The sequence below is a fragment of the Leucoraja erinacea genome, chromosome 5 (assembly GCF_028641065.1).
Source record: "Leucoraja erinacea ecotype New England chromosome 5, Leri_hhj_1, whole genome shotgun sequence".
Classification (NCBI taxonomy): domain Eukaryota; kingdom Metazoa; phylum Chordata; class Chondrichthyes; order Rajiformes; family Rajidae; genus Leucoraja; species Leucoraja erinaceus.
In genome coordinates, this window is record NC_073381.1 from 17,452,980 (window position 1) to 17,474,488 (window position 21,509).

A 21,509-nucleotide genomic window follows, 5' to 3' on the forward strand; every position below is an offset into this window, starting at 1 on the left:
GCATGAATTCCTGCTTCTCTACTGACTACTGCCTGTAACCTTCCCCAACATAATCTATATAAACCAGTGAAATGATGAGAACTTAAGGAACTCGCTGACTGTTCTTGCTGTCAAATCCTCTGCAAGCTTACACTTTGTTGGACGAGCTGTGAATGAGTTTCTAACTTTGCACTGAGCCATAATTATTGTTTATCAATCTCTCTGGCCCTAAAGCTAATTCTCCGTGAGAACCCTATAATTCCAGCAGTAAAATAAAATCTAGATATAAAGCACCTAATTTTTTTACACAGTTTATGAAATTAAGCTTTATAAATGAATTTAACTTAAATCCAATTTTTATTTTGCTTGCGGTAAAATGTTTAAAAGGTGGGTGGGTCAGACTAATAATCACTTTCAAAAGACTGATTTACTGACAGTAGTACAGTAGTACATAGAAACATTTATTAAACTGTCTCTATTCAGATTGAAATGAAACAACAGGACGTTGATAATGTTTTCTGCATTTAAAATGCAGAGAGCTATGACGTGCTTCTATGTATCACTTATTTGTAATTATTTGTGACCTTTATCGATCATAGTACCCAGAAGGTCCCTAAAATATTCATTGCTTTGTAAATTAAATTACACTTTAATTATTAAAACAATATCAGGTCTACTTCCAAGCATCATCGACCCGATCAGATCTACCAGGATGTTGCCAGGGCTTGAAGGCTTGAGCTATAAGGAGAGTTTGGCCAGGCTGGGACTTTATTCCTTGGGGGATCTTACCGTGGTGTACGGGATCACGAGGCGAATAGATAGAGTAAATGTGCAAAGTCTTTTACCCAGAATAGGGGAATCAAGAACCAGAGCGCATAGGTTTAAAATGAGAGGGGAAAGATTTAATAGGAACATGAGGGACAACTTTTTCACACAGGATGGTGGTTTATGGAATGAGCTCCCTAACGAGGTGGTTGAGGCAGGTACTATAACAACATTTAAAAATACATTTGAACAAGTACATGGATAGGAAAAGTTTACAGTCATATGAGCCAAATGTGATCAGGTGGGACAGTCATGAACAGTTTGTTTCCAGCTGTTATCAGGCAACTGAACCATCCTACCAACAATTCATAGCAAAAGGATTTGATTCATAGCAAAAGGATTTGATTCATAGCAAAAGGATTTGAGTATAGGAGCAGGGAGGTTCTACTGCAGTTGTACAGGGTCTTGGTGAGACCACACCTGGAGTATTGCGTACAGTTTTGGTCTCCAAATCTGAGGAAGGACATTATTGCCATAGAGGGAGTGCAGAGAAGGTTCACCAGACTGATTCCTGGGATGTCAGGACTGTCTTATGAAGAAAGACTGGATAGACTTGGTTTATACTCTCTAGAATTTAGGAGATTGAGAGGGGATCTTATAGAAACTTACAAAATTCTCAAGGGGTTGGACAGGCTAGATGCAGGAAGATTGCTCCCGATGTTGGGGAAGTCCAGGACAAGGGGTCACAGCTTAAGGATAAGGGGGAAATCCTTTAAAGCCGAGATGAGAAGAACTTTTTTCACACAGAGAGTGGTGAATCTCTGGAACTCTCTGCCGCAGAGGGTAGTCGAGGCCAGTTCATTGGTTATATTTAAGAGGGAGTTAGATGTGGCCCTTGTGGCTAAGGGGATCAGAGGGTATGGAGAGAAGGCAGGTACAGGATACTGAGTTGGACGATCAGCCATGATCATATTGAATGGCGGTGCAGGCTCGAAGGGCCGAATGGCCTACTCTTGTACCTAATTTCTATGTTTCTATGTTTCTATTAGAGAGCAGCCCGAGCTACTATCTACCTCAGTGAAGACCCTCGGACTATCCTTAATCAGACTTTACTGGACTATATTTTGCACCAACTGTTATTCCCTTTATCCTGCATCTGTACACCGTGGACGGCTCGATTGTAATCATGTATTGTCTTTCCGTTGTCTGGTTAGCTTGCAACAAAAAGCTTTTCACTGTATCTCGGTACACGTGACAATAAACTAAACTAAACTAAACTGGACTAAAGGAGGGGTTGAAAGATGATCAATGGTGAGACGCTGGGGATGAACGATGATTAATTGGATGACCAAGTGGGATGGGAAGATCATAAGGATATATGGTCATAAGGAATAGGAGTAGAATTAGGCCATTCGGCCCATCAAGTGTACTCTGCCATTCAATCGCGGCTGATCTATCTCTCCCTCCTAACCCCGAGTTAGCAGATTAGTAGTTAGTAACCCCAAGATAACAGATAGTACAATGATGATGACTGAAAGCCAATGATGGGACCAAAATCTCATCTGATGTAACCAGGGAAGATTTGGGGAAGAGGAGGTAAATATACTGGGAAATGTCTCTCCCCCTCCCCCACCGCTGTCGAGAGATCAATTGCTATCCTGTGCTGCCCCAGACTTGAGGTGACCTGAGCATTACCGTAATCCCAGGGATTATAGATGACCTGCCCACCATCTGGCTGACCTCCGTCAGACGTAAATATCCCAAGGAGAGCAGATTAGTTGGGCTCACGTCAGGTTGAGGAGAGCTCAAAAACTGACGTGGGGAAGGTTTAGCGTAACGATAGCGAAGGCAAGTGGTTGTGTCCTGGTTAACCACTGCCCCCTCCCAGAGCCCCTTCCCACTCCCATCCCACCTTCCGGATGGTTTGGATGAGTAGGTTGCCGCAGGTCTCTTCTGAGAGATTGCTGACAGTCCAGTTTGCAGTCCAGGAGTGAGGGGTGGCTGGTCTCGGAAGGATGGCTTTCCGCAACAGTCCGTGGAGGAACCACAACAGCACCTTCCCCGTCAAAGAGTCTTACATCTCGGAGCAAGGAGAAACCATAATTGGCATCTACCTGCTGAGCCTGGGTATGTAGCATTGCCACTCTGCACGGGATTATACACATTGCAGCACCCTTGCATGCATCACGTAGGATTGCATAGGTTAACATGCATTTTATTATCATTGCACATATTATATAGATTACATTATTTACGTAGATTGCACAGGTTACATGTGTAAGAAGGAACTGCAGATGCCGGTCTATATCATAGACACAAAATGCTGGAGTAACTCAGTGGGCCAGGCAGCGCTCTGGAGAAAAGGAATAGACAATATTTCAGGTCAAGATCCTTCTTCAAATTGCACAGGTTACACGGGGATTATACGTAACTATATAGATTTCATTAGATTACATGAAATAACACAGGGAACATTTACTCTACATATGCAAACTACATATGGATGTTGCGGTCAGGAGCCAGTTTAGAGGGTCAGCAGGGAGGAGGTGTTGTGCCCACTCGGTTAGAATTGGTCCTAACATTTCCTTCACTCTGACCCTCAGCAATGGCACCCCTCAGGAGGGTGGGTGAGGCAAGTCAGCAGACAATGGTTAAAATATTACACACACACACACACATTCTCTCACACACACATTCATACACACTCTCACATACACCCATACTCACATTCACACAAAACGCAGTCTCACACACAAACACACATGCTCACAGACATACATTCTCACACATATTATACACACACACACACACACACTCTATCTCTCACACACATGCAAATACACATACTAACACACAAACTTCCATACACTCTTGCATACACACACACGCGCACACGCACGCACATGCGCACACACACACACACACACACACACACACACACACACACACACACACACACACACACACACACACACACACACACACACACACACACACACACACACACACACACACACACACACAGTATTGTGCAAACCAGGCAGGAGTCCTGTGCTCAGTAATCAATGTGCTCCCTCTGTGTGTGCATGCAGGCTGGTTATCCTGGTTTGGAAACAGTGTGGTGATGTTTGTGCTGTTCAGACAGAGGGCAACTCTACAGCCACCAGATTACCTGACCTTTAACCTGGCCATCTCAGACGCCAGCGTTTCCCTCTTCGGATACTCCCGTGGGATTATGGAGATTTTCAATGTATTTCGAGATGACGGTTTCCTCATCACATCCATATGGACTTGTCAGGTAAGGAGCTCCCGCAAGCAGGGCCACGCTACTGCCCATTCACACTTTGTCCATGGCCACAGGCATGGCCTAGCGAGACGTAGGCTGAATACAAGACAAAGACAGCAAAACGATCTACCCCAACCGGACACCTTGGAAGACCTGGGAAACTCACACCCGGCCGAGACCCAGATCCGGGACTTTCAAGAAGGATGGCCCTGTAAGATATAAGAAGGCCAAGTCCAATCTCCACAAGGCTGCCAGGGATTCCTCAAGAAGGTTCCAAAGCAAGGTGGTTGCTCAGTGCGATGAAGCAGATGGCAGGTGCCAGTGGCAGGGCCTTAATACCATCATAGACCACAAGTTGAAATCAAGGGAGATCTCTGGCCTGCAAGCATCACCACATGATCTCAATGCCGTTTACACCCGTTTTGAACAGTCAAACAAAGTGCCGGCAAGGCTCCCTCCCCGTCCCCACTGGATTTGCCCCTTACATTGTGGTGGAAGAAATACGATTTGCTTTTATGAATGAATGAATGAACGAATGATTGATTGAATGGATGATTGAATGAATGAATGAATGAATGAATGATTGAATGAATGAATGAATGATTGAATGAATGTATGAATGAAAACTTTATTGAATGAAATGGGGGAAAACTCTTGCAAGGCGATTGGCCCGGATGGAACGTCTCGTCTAGGTCATAGAGTCATATTTGCCCAAGGTGGGGGCAAGATTTAGGGCCAAGTGGCTTACACTTGCTTCTATTTTCTGTGTTCCTTGTCCTCTGTTTCTTTGTTCCTTCTTCCCTCTCACTCTCTCGATCTTCTCCCCGTGTTGTCAGAGCTATTGCCTAAGTCATGAGATGGCATCACATGTTGCTGTTACCTTTACAGGCGGATGGATTCCTCACGCTGCTCTTTGGTCTGGTGAGCATTAATTCACTGACAGTGATCAGCATCGTAAGATACATCAAAGGCTGCCATCCATACAGAGGTAACATACAGTTTCCATGTCATTCAAGGGGAATTCAAGGGAGATGGGGATTGGAGATTGGAATGGAAATTGGAATGGAAACTGTGGTATTATGCAATAATAGTGTAAGGCTGAGCAGAGGGGCACTAGGACCCTGTGTGCCAGAAGCCAGGCTCCAGTAACCGGATGTGACTGGAACCCAGGGGGTGGGCAGTTAGGGAGTTGCCTGGGCTTACACACGAGGCTGTTGCTGTTGCTGCTGTTGTACAGATTAAAGATATACTCTGTTTACGTCGTGGTACGAGCCTTATTACAAGCATAACTCGACAGAAACGTGAGAATGGTGTAATAATGGGTGGAGACTGGGAGGCCAGGATGGGGATGGGAGGTAAGTACTGGGAGAATATAGTGGCAAGGAGAAAAGGGATGAGGAAAATAGCATTGGGAATGTGGTTTGGGGATTAGGTGGGACAATGGCCATGGGCAAGTGGCACTGGGAGAATGGGAGTGGAGATGGTGAAGCAGGGAGGAAGGTGAAGAAGGGAATGGAAGAATGTGTGTTGGAGAAATGGGTTAGGGATGGGTGGTGAGTAGATTGAGAAATAGGCTTGGGAATATCAACAGGAGACAGCGTTAGGAGAATATGATGGGGAAAAAGGGAATATAATGAGGTCAGGAAGGGACAATGCAAATGGGTTTGGAGATAGAAGAATGAGAATGAAGATTAAGGTGATGAAATGGGGTGGGGGTGGAAGTATGGGGATGGGGTTAAGTGGCACAGGGTTTGTAGGTGTAGATTAGCGATTGGATTTCAAGATTAACTGAGGGGACATGTTTAGCCATAGATGAACGAGGAAGGGGAGTTGTAGAGGCGCGGGTGTGGATCGCGGCACTCAGTCTAATCCAGGTGTGATGTTTCCACAGCTCACTGTGTCGGCACTGGGAGTATAATGGTGTCACTGAGCCTGGTCTGGGTTGCTGCTCTCTTCTGGTCGGGTGCCCCGCTGTTCGGCTGGGGCAGTTACAGAGGTGGGATCTCCCCGTTACCCCCACGGCTCCTGTAGTGACAGACTTATTCATGGCAAAAACACACGGGGGAAGTCCATACGAGTGATTAGAAGCAACATCCGTAAAATAAAATCCCTTGGGTATTTTGATTATTAGCGAGGAATGTATCTGAGATGGAAAGTAGAACCATTTGATTGTCAAGCATTTGAACTGTTCAACCCAACACTCCAACATTAACGTTTAAGAAACATTTAGACAGGTACATGGATATACAATAGATAGACAATGGACAATAGGTGCAGGAGTAGGCCCTTCGAGCCAGCACCGCCATTCAATATGATCATGGCTGATCATCCCCAATCAGTACCCCATTCCTGCCTTCTCCCCATATCCCCTGACTCTGCTATTTTTAAGAGCCCTATCTAGCTCTCTCTTGAAAGCATCCAGAGAACCTGCCTCCACCGCCCTCTGAGGTAGAGAATTCCACAGACTCAACACTATCTGTGAGAAAAAGTGTTTCCTCGTCTCCGTTCTAAATGGCTTACTCCTTATTCTTAAACTGTGACCTCTGGTTCTGGACTCCCCCAACATCGGGAACATGTTTCCTGCTTCTAGCGTGTCCAAGCCCTTAACAATCTTATATGTTTCAATTAGATCCCCTCTCATCCTTCTGAACTCTAGAGTGTGCAAGCCCAGCTGCTCCATTCTCTCAGCATATGACAGTCCCGCCATCCCGGGAATTAACTTTGTAAACCTACGCTGCACTCCCTCAATAGCAAGAATGTCCTTCTTCAAATTAGGGGACCAAAACTGCACACAATACTCCAGGTGTGATCTCACTAGGGGTCTGTACAACTGCACACTAGAGCTCTGTACAACTGCATAGGATAGGATGGGTTTGGAGGGATATGGTCCAAATGCAGGCAGGTGGGACTAATGTAGCTGGGACATGTTGGCCAGCATTGGCAAGTTGGGCCGAAGGGCCTGTTTCCACACTGTATGACTCTATGACTATAATTCTATGAACCCTGAAACTAGACTGTTAATCCTGAGATCCCTGAGTTGGATGATCAGCCATGATCATATTGAATGGCGGTGCAGGCTCGAAGGGCCGAATGGCCTACTCCTGCACCTAATTTCTATGTTTCTATGTTTCTATCCCGACTGTTATTCCAAGTGGAACTTTAAAGATTTGTGTTCAATTTTTTTAAAAAGCCTGTAACTGGTCCTATGAATCTGAGATCTTGCCATAACGAGCTAACAGTCTCACTGCTTCATAGTTTAGTGTGCATTGTATTAAAAACGTTGAGCCTGGGTTGGTTGGGCCTTATATGACCCCATATATCAAATTGGTTAAATGGAGATGCAAGGAACTGCAGATGCTGGAATCTTGAGCAAAACACAAAGTAATGTAGTAACTCAGCGGGTCAGGCAGCATGTTAGAGGGAATGGACAGGGGACGTTTCGGGTTGGGGCCTTTCTTAAAAATGATTATTTTTGGAAAGGGGATGAATGCTGGAAAAGCGAGGTGGTGGTGGGACAAAGCCTAGAGCAAGTGTAGGTGGATACAGGTTGGGGGGGGGGGGGTTGATTGGCAGTGGGAGTACGTGACAAGGTTCAAAGTTAGGAGACAAAAAGGTGTCAGATAAGGAGAGAGGAGTGAAATGTAATGTCATAAGGAGCTGCCAAGTGAGTTATGCTGTCATAGGATCATTCCCCTCTATACCACCATCTTCTATTTTCTCTCATAAGGAGTAGAATTAGGCCATTCGGCCCATCAAGTCTACTCCGCCATTCAATCATGGCTGATCTATCTCTCCCTCCTAACCCCATTCTCCTGCCTTCTCCCCATAACCCCTGACACCCGCACTAATCAAGAATCTATCAATCTCTGCTTTAAATTCTCTCCCTGATTCCTCTTCACAATCTTGCCTCCACCACAGACCGCCTGTACGGGACGTGTGAGATAGACTGGGCCAGAGCCATGTTCTCCACCCTTCACAAATCCTACATCATCTCTGTCTTCGCCTGCTGCTTCTTCCTGCCCGTCTCCGTCATGGTCTTCACCTACGTCTCCATCATCAAGACGGTGAAGTCCAACCGCGCGCTGGCCGTGGACGGTGGCGTGGGAGAGCGCCAGAGGAAACTGGAGAGGGACGTCACTCGGGTGAGCCTTGTCCCTGTATACAGCACCATGGGGTGGGTGGGCAAATGCCCCCTACCCCTTGCCCCCTACCCCTTGCCCCCTACCCTTTGCCCCCTACCCCTTGCCCCCTACCCCTTGCCCCCCTACCCCTTGCCCCCCCCTTGCCCCCTACCCCTTGCCCCCTACCCCTTGCCCCCTACCCCTACTACCCTTGCCCCCTACCCCTTGCCCCCTACCCCTTGCCCCCTACCCCTTGCCCCCTACCCCTTGCCCCCTACCCCTTGCCCCCCTACCCCCTTGCCCCCTACCTCTACCCCCCCTACCCCTTGCCCCCTACCCCTTGCCCCCTACCCCTTGCCCCCTACCCCTTGCCCCCCTACCCCTTGCCCCCTACCCCTTGCCCCCTACCTCTTGCCCCCCTACCCCTTGCCCCCTACCCCTTGCCCCCTACCCCTTGCCCCCTACCCCTTCACCCGGACCCCTTGCCGTCACCCCTTGCCCCCTACCCCTTGCCCCCTACCCCTTGCCCCCTACCCCTTGCCCCCTACCCAGCATGATTGCCCCCTACCCCTTGCCCCCTACCCCTTGACACATGTGTCATTGGTCTTGGTGAGTGTGCCACTGATCGGGTGAGTGCCCACTACCCCTTGCCCCCTACCCCTTGCCCCCTACCCCTTGCCCCCTATGGGTTGCCCCGCTACCTCTTGCCCCGCTATCTCCATCACGCGGACCACGGGCGTCAGGCACTCACTCAGAGAGGGAGTCGGAGTAAGTGTGTCACGGAGGGGAGGAGTGTGTCATGGGGCAGCATGAGTGTGTCAGAGGACAGGACACATGTGTCATTGGTCTTGGTGAGTGTGTCACTGATCCGGGTGTTCCTAGCCTGGGTGAGTGTGTCACGGGTTGGTGAGCGTGTTCCTGGCCTGCATGAGTGTGTCATGGGTGCGTATGTGAAGGGTCTGGGTAAATGTATCACCGTGAGTGTGTTGCGATTCTGGGTGAATGCGTCAAGGGTTTGCGTTTGTGTGTCACAGTTCTGGATGAGTGTGTCACAGTCTGGGTGAGTGTGTCACAGTCTGGGTGAGTGTGTCACAGTCTGGGTGAGTGTGTCACAGGACACAGTGTGGTGGGCGAGTGTCACAGTCTGGGTGAGTGTGTCACAGTCTGGGTGAGTGTGTCACAGTTCTGGACACAGTGTGTCACAGACTGGGCGAGTGTGTCACAGTCTGGGTGAGTGTGTCACAGTCTGGGTGAGTGTGTCACAGTTCTGGACACAGTGTGTCACAGACTGGGCGAGTGTGTCACAGTCTGGGTGAGTGTGTCACAGTCTGGGTGAGTGTGTCACAGTCTGGGTGAGTGTGTCACAGTCTGGGTGAGTGTGTCACAGTCTGTGTGAGTGTGTCACAGTCTGGGAGAGTGTGTCACAGACTGGGTGAGTGTGTCACAGTCTGGGTGAGTGTGCCACAGTCTGGGTGAGTGTGTCAAAGTCTGGGTGAGTGTGTCACAGTCTGGGTAAGTGTGTCACAGTCTGGGCGAGTATGCCAAAGTCTGGGTGAGTGTGTGTCACAGTCTGGATGTGGGGGTGTCACAGTCTGGGTGGGGGTGTCAAGGGTGCTTCACCCCTTCCCCGTGGTGTAGCTGGGCAACTGGGGAAGGAGGTCGGGCTGCCCCTGCCCCTGCCCCATCTGCCCCTGCCCCTGTCCCTGCCCCTGTCCCTGCCCCTGCCCCTGTCCCTGCCCCTGCCCCTGTCCCTGCCCCTGTCCCTGCCCCTGCCCCTGCCCCTGCCCCTGCCCCTGCCCCTGCCCCTGTCCCTGCCCCTGTCCCTGCCCCTGCCCCTGTCCCCTGCCCCTGTCCCCTGCCCCATCCCTGCCCCTGTCCCTGCCCTGCCCCTGTCCCCTGCCCCTGTCCCTGCCCCTGCCCTGTCCTGCCCCTGTCCCCTGCCCCTGCCCCTGCCCCTGCCCCTGCCCCCTGCCCCTGTCCCTGCCCCTGCCCCCCTGCCCCTGCCCTGCCCCTGTCCCTGCCCCTGCCCCTGTCCCTGCCCCTGCCCCTGTCCCTGCCCCTGCCCCTGCCCCTGCCCCCCTGCCCTGCCCTGCCCCTGCCCCTGTCCCTGCCCCTGCCCCCCTGCCCCTGTCCCCCTGCCCCTGCCCCTGTCCCTGCCCTGCCCCTGCCCCTGCCCCCTGCCCCTGCCCTGCCTGCCCCTGTCCCTGCCTGTCCCTGTCCCTGCCCCTGCCCCTGCCCCTGCCCCTGCCCCTGTCCCTGCCTGCCCCTGCCCCTGCCCCCCTGCCCCTGCCCCCTGTCCCTGCCCCCTGCCCCTGCCCCCCTGCCCCTGCCCCTGCCCCTGTCCCTGCCCCTGTCCCTGTCCCTGTCCCCTGCCCTGCCCCTGCCCCTGCCCCTGCCCTGTCCCTGCCCTGCCCCTGCCCCTGCCCCCCTGCCCCTGCCCCCCTGCCCCTGCCCCTGCCCCCCCTGCCCCTGCCCCTGCCCCTGCCCTGCCCCTGCCCCTGCCCCTGCCCCTGCCCCTGTCCTGCCCCTCCTGCCCCTGCCCCTGTCCCTGCCCCTGCCCCTGTCCCTGCCCTGCCCCTGCCCCCCCCTCCCTGCCCCTGCCCCTGCCCCTGCCCTGCCCCTGCCCCTGCCCCCCTGCCCCCCCTGCCCCTGCCCTGCCCCTGCCCCTGTCCCTGCCCCTGCCCCCTGCCCCTGCCCCTGCCCTGCCCCTGCCCCCTGCCCCTGCCCCCCTGTCCCTGCCCCTGTCCCTGCCCCCTGCCCCTGCCCTGCCCCTGCCCCTGCCCCTGCCCCCCCTGCCCCTGCCCCTGCCCCTGCCCCTGCCCCTGCCCCTGCCCCCCTGTGCCCCTGCCCCTGTCCCTGCCCCCCTGCCCCTGCCCCTGCCCCTGCCCCTGCCCCCCCTGTCCCTGCCCCTGCCCCTGCCCTGCCCCCCCCCTGCCCCTGTCCCCTGCCCTGCCCCTGCCCCTGCCCCTGCCCCTGCCCCTGCCCCTGCCCCCTGCCCCTGCCCCTGCCCCTGCCCCTGCCCCTGCCCCTGCCCCTGCCCCTGCCCCTGCCCCTGCCCCTGCCCCTGCCCCCCTGCCCCTGCCCTGCCCTGCCCCTGCCCCTGCCCCTGCCCCTGCCCCTGCCCCCTGCCCCTGCCCTGCCCCCCCTGCCCCTGCCCCTGCCCCTGCCCCTGCCCCTGCCCCTGCCCTGCCCCTTCCCCTGCCCCTGCCCCCCTGCCCCTGCCCCTGCCCCTGTCCCTGCCCCTGCCCCTGCCCCTGCCCCTGCCCCTGCCCCCCTGCCCCTGCCCCTGCCCCTGCCCCTGTCCCTGTGCCCTGTCCCCCCCTGCCCCTGCCCCTGCCCTGCCCCTGCCCCTGCCCCTGCCCCTGCCCCTGCCCCTGCCCCCCCCCCCTGCCCCTGCCCCTGCCCCTGCCCCCCCTGCCCCTGCCCTGCCCCTGCCCCTGCCCCTGCCCCTGCCCTGCCCCTGCCCCTGCCCCTGCCCCTGCCCCTGTCCCTGCCCTGTCCCCCCCCCCCCCCTGCCCCTGTCCCTGCCCCTGCCCCTGCCCCTGCCCCTGCCCCCCTGCCCCTGCCCCTGTCCCTGTCCCTGCCCTGCCCCTGCCCCTGCCCCTGCCCCTGCCCCTGCCCCTGTCCCCTGCCCCTGCCCTGCCCCTGTCCCCCTGCCCCTGCCCCTGTCCTGCCCCTGCCCCTGCCCCTGTCCCTGCCCTGCCCCCCTGCCCCTGTCCCTGCCCCTGTCCCTCCACCTGTCCCTGCCCCTCCACCTGCCCCTGTCCCTGCCCCTGCCCCTGCCTGCCCCTGCCCTGCCCCTGCCCCTGCCCCTGTCCCTGTCCCATCCCTGCCCCTGCCCCTGCCCCTGCCCCCTGTCCCTGTCCCTGTCCCCCTGTCCCTGCCCCATCCCTGCCCCTGTCCCTGTCCCTGCCCCTGCCCCTGCCCCTGCCCCTGCCCCTGCCCCCCTGCCCTGCCCCCCCTGCCCCTGCCCCTGCCCCTGCCCCTGCCCCTGCCCCTGCCCCTGTCCCTGCCCCTGTCCCTGTCCCTGCCCCTGCCCCTGTCCCTGCCCTGCCCCTGCCCCCCTGCCCCTGCCCCCCTGCCCCTGCCCCTGCCCCTGCCCCTGCCCCTGCCCTGCCCCTGCCCCCCCTGCCCTGCCCCCCTGCCCCTGCCCGTGACCTGTCCCTCCACCCCGCTCCCCCCGCTGTTTCCATGGTCATCTGCACGGCGTTCATCGTCGCCTGGTCTCCCTACGCGGTGATCTCCATGTGGTCAACGAGTGGCCGCCACGTCCCCGCCCTCACCAGCCTGCTCGCCAGCCTGTTCGCCAAGTCCGCCAGCTCCTACAACCCCCTCATCTACTTCGGCATGAACTCCAGGTTCCGCCGGGACGTGTGTGCGCTGCTGCCCTGCGCCGCCGGCAAGGAGGGGGTGAAGCTGAAGCGGGTGAAGCGCTGCCCGGAGATGGAGATGGAGATGGAGATGGAGATGAGCCCGGAGCGGGAGAGAGTCGCTGCTGCTGCTGGGGCCACTGCTGCTGGGGCCGCTGCTGCTGGGGCCGCTGCTGCTGCTGGGGCCGCTGCTGCTGGGGCCCAGCTCCCGGGGATCAGCGGCATGGAATGGTCCCACTTCCCCAACAGCCAGAACTCGGGTTACGAGTGTGAGAGGTTGTAGACACACTCACACTCACACTCACACACTCACTCTCCCTGCCGCTGTGTCACCCAAAGCCCATAGAAGCCTCTTGCTCTAGTATCTTTGGTGCCAGCGAGGCTGGGTTCACCCCAACTGCAGGAGGTCCCTTTTTGGCAAATCCTCCCTCCACCACCTCCAGTTTGGAATATTTTGGAAGACCAAGAAACCAAGAAACCAAGACACTCGCAATAGGAGGCAGCACCGCCGACTCACCAGGACAGCGCTCTGCACTGTAACGTGTGCCTTGTGCAGGGTGCATCACATGTACTGTACGGGGATTGTTTCTTGATATTGCCTCTGATCAAGTAGAAGGGACAGCAACAGCACTAGAGATAATATTACGTTATAGGGTGATTTCACCAAATGTCAAATGAGCGTAGATCCCCCCCCTCACGTGACCGAAAATTTTAACTGGAGGACATATGTCACTTCGGTACATGTTAGTGAATGGGGAAACACGCAGTTTCCCACCCGTTAAAAACATGGAAAACGGCCGATTTTTTAGCTGAAATTTTCTGTGCTAGTCGGGGTGACCCTGAAGCACAGCGACCTAAATTTACAGGCAAAAAAAAAAGATAGAAAGTAAGGTAATTACAAGAGGGAACTGAAGGTAGAAAGCGGCGGAAGTGAACAGCCGACATTTGCCGTGGAGATTTAAAGATCCAAAATATCGTGAATTATCGCGTTTGCTCGCTGAATTTCATCAAAAGTAAGGCATTATTAACTTACTTTTGATGAAATTCAGCGAGCAAATGCGATAATTCCCGACATTTTGGACCTTTAAATCTCCACGGCAAATGTCAGCTGTTCACTTCCGCTGTTTTCCACCTTCAGTTCCCTCTTGTAATTACCTTACTTTCTATCTTTTTTTTTGCCAGTAAATTTAGGTCGCTGTGCTTCACGGTCATCCCGACTAGCACAGAAAATTTCAGCTCAAAAATCGGCCGTTCTCCATGTTTTTAACGGGTGTGAAAGTGTGTGTTTCCCCATTCACTTACATGTACCGAAGTGACATATGTCCTCCAGTTAAAATTTTCGGTCACGTGAGGGGGGATCTACGCTCATTTGACATTTGGTGAAATCACCCTATAGGGACCATTCCATACCTTCAATGTGTGGGGATGTGTTTACAACGGTATTTATCTCATTTTAAACCTACACTGGGTGTGGATGGGACCATTCTACACTGCATTGAGCCTGTAACATCACAGAGAAGGGACCATTCTCTACCACTGAACCTATTACAATATAGAGCCCGTTTTCTACTACAGTGTGAGGATGGGTCTCTAATACCATAGGGTCCATTCAAAACTGCATTTAGTCTGTAACACTTTCGACACATGTGGACAGGGGTCTCCCCATATCATTCGCCAGCCCTGAGCCTGGGGCGCATTCACTCTTCAACAGTGTGGCTTTTCACAATGCACCAACCCAGATCATTGACAACCCCTGAAGAGAAGAAAGCAGATCAGTGCAGTGACATGAAATGATGAATGGCAGATTTCTGGGTTTACCACTTAAACATTTCATTAATCTTAAGGTCATTTTCATCTAACTAACATGACAGGCTTTCAATAAAGTAACAGGGAAGGCCAATATGAGGTTGATGGTGTGTGAAGTACTTATGGACTTCCAGAAGAGATTTTAACGCTGGATTTGATCAGGATTGAAGGTCATGGATGTAGAGAATCTGTGGCAGAATGGTAATCAGAGCACAGTATGAAAAGTTATTTATTGGACTAAAGGAGAATGCACAATGGGGTTTCTTGTTTGTATATATTGGCAACTCCAGTTTGATTTCTGGTCAATGATATTGTCAGTGGGGGATTCCGTGACGGTAATGCCTTTGAATGCCTTTGATCGTACAGAAATATAAAATTATAAAAGGACTCCTTGTTCATTAACAGTTCTCCACCCAAAGGGATTTCTCCGAATCTTTCTCTTTGCGATTAGCCTTTAATCCTGAGCAAGGTTTAATCCGTCAGACTTGCCATGGTCTGGTCACTTATCTTGTTGCTGTTTGTCAGCTGGAGTAACTCAGCGGGTTAGACAGCATCTCTGGAGAGAAGGAATAGGTGACGTTTCGGGTCGAGATCCTTCTTCAGACGGATCAGATAAGTCTGCTTCCCTGCTAACACACTACATAAGAAATATTGTTTTTCCTGATTTATCTACACTTGTAATCATTTTCAATTCCATTATCAGACCCTTTTCTGATTGAAACCACTTTAACTGTTCATGATAACTAAAGCCTCTTGCCTGCTGGTATTCTTTAGTCAGAGGGTGGTGAATCTGTGGAATTCTTTGCCACTGAAGGCTGTGGAGGCCAAGTCAATGAATATTATTAAGGCAGGGATAGATAGATTCTTGATTTGTATGGGTTATGGGGAGAAGGTAGGGGTCTCCGAGGATCCTCCAGTGCTTCTACGCAGCGGCGGTGGAAAGCATCTTGTCCGGGAACATTACCATCTGGTTTGGGAATTGCTCTGCCAAGGACAAGAAGGCTCTGCAGAAAGTAGTGCGTTCGGCCGAACGCACTATGGGAACTTCACTCACCCCCCTGCAGGAACTATACAACAGGAGGTGCAATTCCAGAGCAAATAAAAATCATGGGAGACCCCTTCCACCCCTGCAACGGACTGTTCCAGCTGCTACGGTCAGGCAAACGCCTCCGTTGCCATGCGGTGAGAACGGAGAGGTTGAGAAGGAGTTTCTTCCCAGAGGCAATTCGGACTGTAAACGCCTATCTCACCAGGGACCAACTCTACAGAATGTTTTTCCTTCCATTATTTATTATGTAAAAGAATATGTGTGTTATGATTGTGTTTATAATTTGTTTGGTTGTTTTTGTTGTTTGTCTTTTGCACAAAAGTCCGCGAGCATTGCCACTTTCATTTCACTGCACATCTCGTATGTGTATGTGACAAATATACTTGACTTGACTTGACTTGACTTGAGATTGGAGTTAAAAGGGAAAGATAGATCAGATTGAATGGCAGAGTAGACGATGGGCCAAATGGCCTAATTGTACTCCAATCACTTGTTATCGTGGAGGAAATCCCTGCCCTTTCCCAGATAACAGAGTAACACATTGAAGACTGGAGACAATAACCAATTCGTGCAGCGTAGAATGCAGGGAAAAGCTGCAGCGATCATTCAAACCTTCCTGTGATATTCACAGACCAGCAATTCAGGCACAAACTGGGGTTTTGTTTTCACTTTGCTCACGCTAAGCACACAATAATTACACATAGATTAAAATACTGCACACATAAGCACACGCATGCACTCACAAAAACACAGCAGACAAAGACACACAAACCAAACACAAAAACCACAGCACAGCAAGCACATCTCTGAGACACACACGCACACACATGCACAGAGCAAACACACATGCTCTGCATACACCTCACAGACACACATGCACAGAGCAAACACACATGCTCTATATACACTTCACAACACACGTGCGCGTACACTAAAATGGAGTGTTTCAGCAAGTGTGTAAGCAGCAGCAGAGGTCGGTGACTGAACTTCATGGTGACAGGTTATATTGCAGAAACCAAGTGGCTATGTTTAAGGAATTCAGTCTGAAGAAGAGTTTCAGCCCGAAACGTCGCCTATTTCCTTCGCTCCATAGATGCTGCTGCACCCGCTGAGTTTCTCCAGCATTTTTGTGTACCTTGGATATGTTTAAATGCCTATCTTTTCCTCTATTTCAGCTTTTCAGCTTTGTCATAAAGTTGTATAGCACAGAAACAAGGCCATCAGCAGCCCATTGTATTAAAGTCATCCCTCAGCCTCCTTCACTCCAGGATTTAAAAAAAAGTTGGTCTCTTTCCAACCTCTAAGGTTCTCTTATCTTGGTTGGATTGTATAGTTTGGTGATTAAAACTGTATGGAGTTTTACACATGCAATGTAAACAGTTTTGTAACTGGGTAACATGACAACCCAATGATCTATTCAAAATAAAGTGCTGAATGCAAAAAAGGTGTCAGGTTATTTGCCCGCAACCTTCTGTTAGACAGGCACAGCACAAAATCTGATGCAAAGAGCTGGTTCCCTGGCTGATCGACAGGCTAATGGGGATTGAGGCTTCTCCTGTGAGATTGAATTGCGCTGTTTGACAATTACTAACCAACGAAACAATGGAAGGACTGAGATTACATTTCTCACCCATCCTTCACCTTCACACCCTCAGGAAGTCCCAATGCACTAAGCAGGCGATATTGCTTTAGCATGTAATCAGTCTTGTGTGGGAAATGCAGCAACCAATTTGTCACAGCAAGCTAATGACCAGCTTTTTGGAGATGTACGGGATAAATATTGACCTGGACTCCAGCGAGAATTTCCCCTGTTGGTCATCAAATTGTGCGGTGGGCTTTGTTTAATATCTCACCCCCAAGGTGTCACATCCAGCAGTTTGATAATGAAGAAGTCAGCGTGAATTATGTCCTGAAAGTGAATCCAAGGACCTTCTGCCTCAGCCAGCGTTACTGAGTGGGGGCTGGTGCCTCAATGTTCATTGCTTCAATGGTATTTTAATCTCACTTGTACCCTGCTAAAGTGGAATTCTTTTTTTTGCAAACAGCTCAGTAAAAATCTTACTACATATAGGCACAATTATACTTAAGTAGAAGAGTGTAGGCATTGTAGATTACACAATACAAATTTATTCGTCACATGCACTAACTAAGGCACAGTGAAATTAATTTACCAGCAGCGATACAATTTAAATAAGAACACACAATTCACAATAGAATTTAACACAAACATCCACCACAGCATTCTTCACTGTGGTGGAAGGCATCAAAGTTCAGTCAGTCCTCCTCCCTTGTTTATCCGTGGTCGGGGTCATGAACCCTCTGTAGTCCCCGCGACGAACGGCCGGATGTACAGGCCCTGTCGTCGGGATGAACGAAACACTGACGTCGGGATGGTCAAACACTAGGTATGTTGCAAAACCTACCTTAAGAGTCGCTGCAGATCTGTCCCAGCCCGTGTGTGCGATTTTGGCGCCGTTGAGATGGGGGCGGGTTTAAAACGCGATTTTCCCTAGGCTATTCAAATCGAGGTTGCTCAGCCTACTTAGTTGCTGATGAAAAATCGCTTGGAGATTCGTTCGTTGGAGCTATTTTTAAATTTATTTGGTTAATTTAATTGTTATAGTAGGTTAAAAATTATCCTCTAAACCCGCGACCTCCAACAACGGGATGGATCTCATACAGGGGACAACGGAAGGTAGGTTGTTTATTTTTACATTAAAAAAAGCTTCTTAAGATCCCTTTATACAAAGTTTTATGTTGCGAGTAGCCTCATTAAATCCCGCAGTATTTTTCTGGGCATTTGGGGTACAAATTCACCACAATGGGAACGTTCTAAACCAGCGCGTTCCACAGAGTGCCACAGGATCCTACTCGAAAGATGATTTAAATTTACAGCAATTCCTTCCATTTGGCCAATAAATTAATGTAAATGAGATTTTAAAATCATGTTTTATTGTGAATTCTTTGTGAATGTTATTTGGACACTTAGGCTATTTAAAAATGTTAATCTTTTCTTAAGAAATGGATAGATGTTTAGATCTAGTAATTGAAGTTTGGAATTAGCTACAATTGGGTAACTAACTAATTATATACTTTAATTTCAGGTCATCCAAGTAAGATTGTTTCATATTTGTTTCAGAATGCTGAATAGTTGAACCCGGTTGCGATGCTAGTTGAAGGTGGTTGCTGGAGGTTGCAGGTGGTTGCCGGTGGTTGCAGGTGGTTGCCAGAGGTTGCAGGTAGTGGAAGATTTTTTTAAATGGCAACCTATTTTTAGTCACGGCCGGTTTTTTGAATTTTTTGAAATAATAGACGGAACATAGCAGAAGCGGAAACCGCTTTCGACCGTTAGGGAGACTGACCAAAACCTCCGGGAACCGCACGGAAACCTTGGGTGCGGCGCAAAGTCTCCAGAGGTTTCCTAAGTGGGACAGGGGCATTAGAGAGGGAACTGGGGCCTTACATACCGAGCCATCAAGGTTGGTTGCAGGAGGTGCCTCTGGGGGCACAAAGGCTGACGGGCGAGGAATGAAATGCTGGATTGTTCACTGGACAATCTAAATGGAGGCGGCAGATGGAGGCCGGCCCTGCAGCACCCTGGGGCTCAGATGGTTCGGACACCGCTCCAGAAGGCCGAGCACGTGGACCGGAATTGAAAATGGCGCTGAAACCTGGCGGCCCTTGCATGCATTCTCAGTGGACTATTACGACACACTTTGTACTGGTTGGCGATTGTGCTCAGGAATGGCAACACTTTACTGAACTGTGTGCAAATAAAGAATTTCACAGCACATCTGTACATGTGATAATAAAGAACTATTGAACCATTGACCGCAAAAGTCTGCAGCTTACCCAACACTGGTGAGAGAGGGGAATGTGCAAGGTTGCTTCCCTTTATTGATTTAACTTAGTCAATTTAAGCCTACTTAGTTTCCTGGTGTGCTTTTAAGTTCAACATTTTTGAAGATTGTCTCTTAAAGATTGTGTTTTTACTGTTAATAGTTTTAGAGTGTATTTACAATGTTTTTGAGTGTTGATGAATTCTGCGATGTGATTTCCACAAATCCCTTACTAATCCACAAGGCTTTTATCCTGGTGTTCTGCAATCCTTTGGAAACATTCCATTCACCTTCCTGATTCCTAATTGTTTGTTGGGCATCTGGATTTTGTGTGGCCAACAATATTTTCTGTTTTGTCACCCATTTGAGAATACCGCTTGTCTGTCCAGACTACAAGATAAATAGCCCACTTTTCCCCACTTTGTACCCCATCTGCCATCTTTATGTCCTAGCTCCTAAACTGAAAGTAAAGAGAAGGCTCGATGGGTCAAATGACCTAATTCAGTTCCTGTCTGATTCTCTTGTGATGAACACAAAGAGTCTCCCTCTCTGTCACCTCCATACTGCTGAATCATAGTCAAGCAAATGGATGCCCCCCTCACCTGAGTCATTCATAGAAATACTGAAAAACTCTGAATCCTCTAAAGCAAAATACTGTGTTTAAGAAGGAACTGCAGATGCTGGAAATCGAAGGTACACAAAAATGCTGGAGAAACTCAGCGGGTGCAGCAGCATCTATGGAGCGAAGGAAGTAGGCAACGTTTCGGCCCGAAACATTGCCTATTTCCTTCGCTCCATAGATGCTGCTGCACCCGCTGAGTTTCTCCAGCATTTTTGTGTACCAAAGCAAAATACTGACCTGAAAATTGATAATTTATTGTAACTGTGTTTTCTGCTACTTAATCAACCCTCCATCCATCCTCTTAAATCTCCCTGCACCTACAATTCTTTATTTTTGCACATTCATCTTTGTAAAATGCCTTTTGGAAACTCAGCTAAGCTTCAGCTTATCATCATTATACACCATCTACCCTGCCTCATCCTCGTTCCTGCGATGATCACGCCCTTATAAAACCAATCGAATCCTATTACTCGTCTCAGGTGGCCTGTTGCCTCTACCTCAATAATTGATTCCAGCCAGATCCCAGCTAATAATCCTGGGCTAATTATCCTGTTGTAGCCGATTTTCTGTCTAGCCCTTCTCATTAATAGTTGTCTTATATTTTGTTATCTTTAAATGCACTGGAATCGTTCCACAATCTTGGACGTTTAGGAATTTTACAGCCATTAACTGTTGGTTCAGCTTCTTCTTTGAGAATCCCAACAAAATTAGCTGTTGGCTTCAAAGGTTTTCCTAGCTTTTATTTCTCTTACTTTCTCCAGTCATTTTTATTTACTGAGAAAACACAGGAGATTGAGACAAGCTCACCTAGGCAGCTTGAGCAGCATTGGTGAGTCAGATGGAAGGGTCTGTTTCCATGCTGCAACTCTACAGTTCGATGGCTGTGTTACATTAAGTTATTCACTCCTGTTAAATATTTGGTTCCCAATGATTCCTGGTATGTTTTTTGTGCCTTCCACTGTTAACGCAGATAAAAAATAAATTAACAATATTTCTTTCATGTTCAGGGCAATGATGTTATCCTATTATAGGCCCTCTTCTTCTGCATGTTCCCTCGTTTACTTGTTTTCTATTCTTGCAGATCCGGGTGGATCAGTTTAGTTTTTTGTCACGTGTACTGAGGTACACAGAAAAGCTTTTGTTGTTATCCAGTCAGCAGAGGCAATACATGATTACAGTCGAGCCAACCACAGTGTACAGATCCATGGCAAGGGAATAATGTTCCCCTCTCTTACACAGCCCTCATTGTCTGATTTCACATTCCCTGCTTAACTCATATGATTTATTTTTTTCCCTTTTTGTTAATCTTTTGCTGATTCTAAAAAGCTCTCAGTCTTCTAAGGCTTACAATATCTCCCAACATTTTAATAGAAACATAGAAACATAGAAAATAGGTGCAGGAGTAGGCCATTCGGCCCTTCGAGCCTGCACCACCATTCAATATGATCATGGCTGATCATCCAACTCAGTATCCTGTACCTGCCTTATCTCCATACCCCTGATCCCTTTAGCCACAAGGGCCACATCTAACTCCCTCTTAAATATAGCCAATGAACTGGTCTCAACTACCTTCTGTGGCAGAGAATTAGATTCACCACTTTCTGTGTGAATTTTTTTTTTCTCATCTCGGTCCTAAAAGACTTTCCCCTTATCCTAAAACTGTGACCCCTTGT

General features: G+C 50.2%; 1 protein-coding gene across 1 annotated transcript; it reads left to right on the forward strand.

The window, feature by feature from the left end:
• Nucleotides 1-1,009: 1,009 nt before the first annotated feature.
• On the forward strand, nucleotides 1,010-17,329 carry opn6a (opsin 6, group member a). Its single transcript, XM_055634940.1, has 7 exons — nucleotides 1,010-2,871; nucleotides 3,837-4,042; nucleotides 4,919-5,018; nucleotides 5,922-6,026; nucleotides 7,949-8,167; nucleotides 12,332-12,639; nucleotides 17,252-17,329. The coding sequence occupies exons 1-7, from the start codon at nucleotides 2,760-2,762 to the stop codon at nucleotides 17,327-17,329; spliced, it is 1,128 nt and encodes a 375-aa protein (XP_055490915.1). The 5' UTR covers nucleotides 1,010-2,759.
• Nucleotides 17,330-21,509: the final 4,180 nt, after the last annotated feature.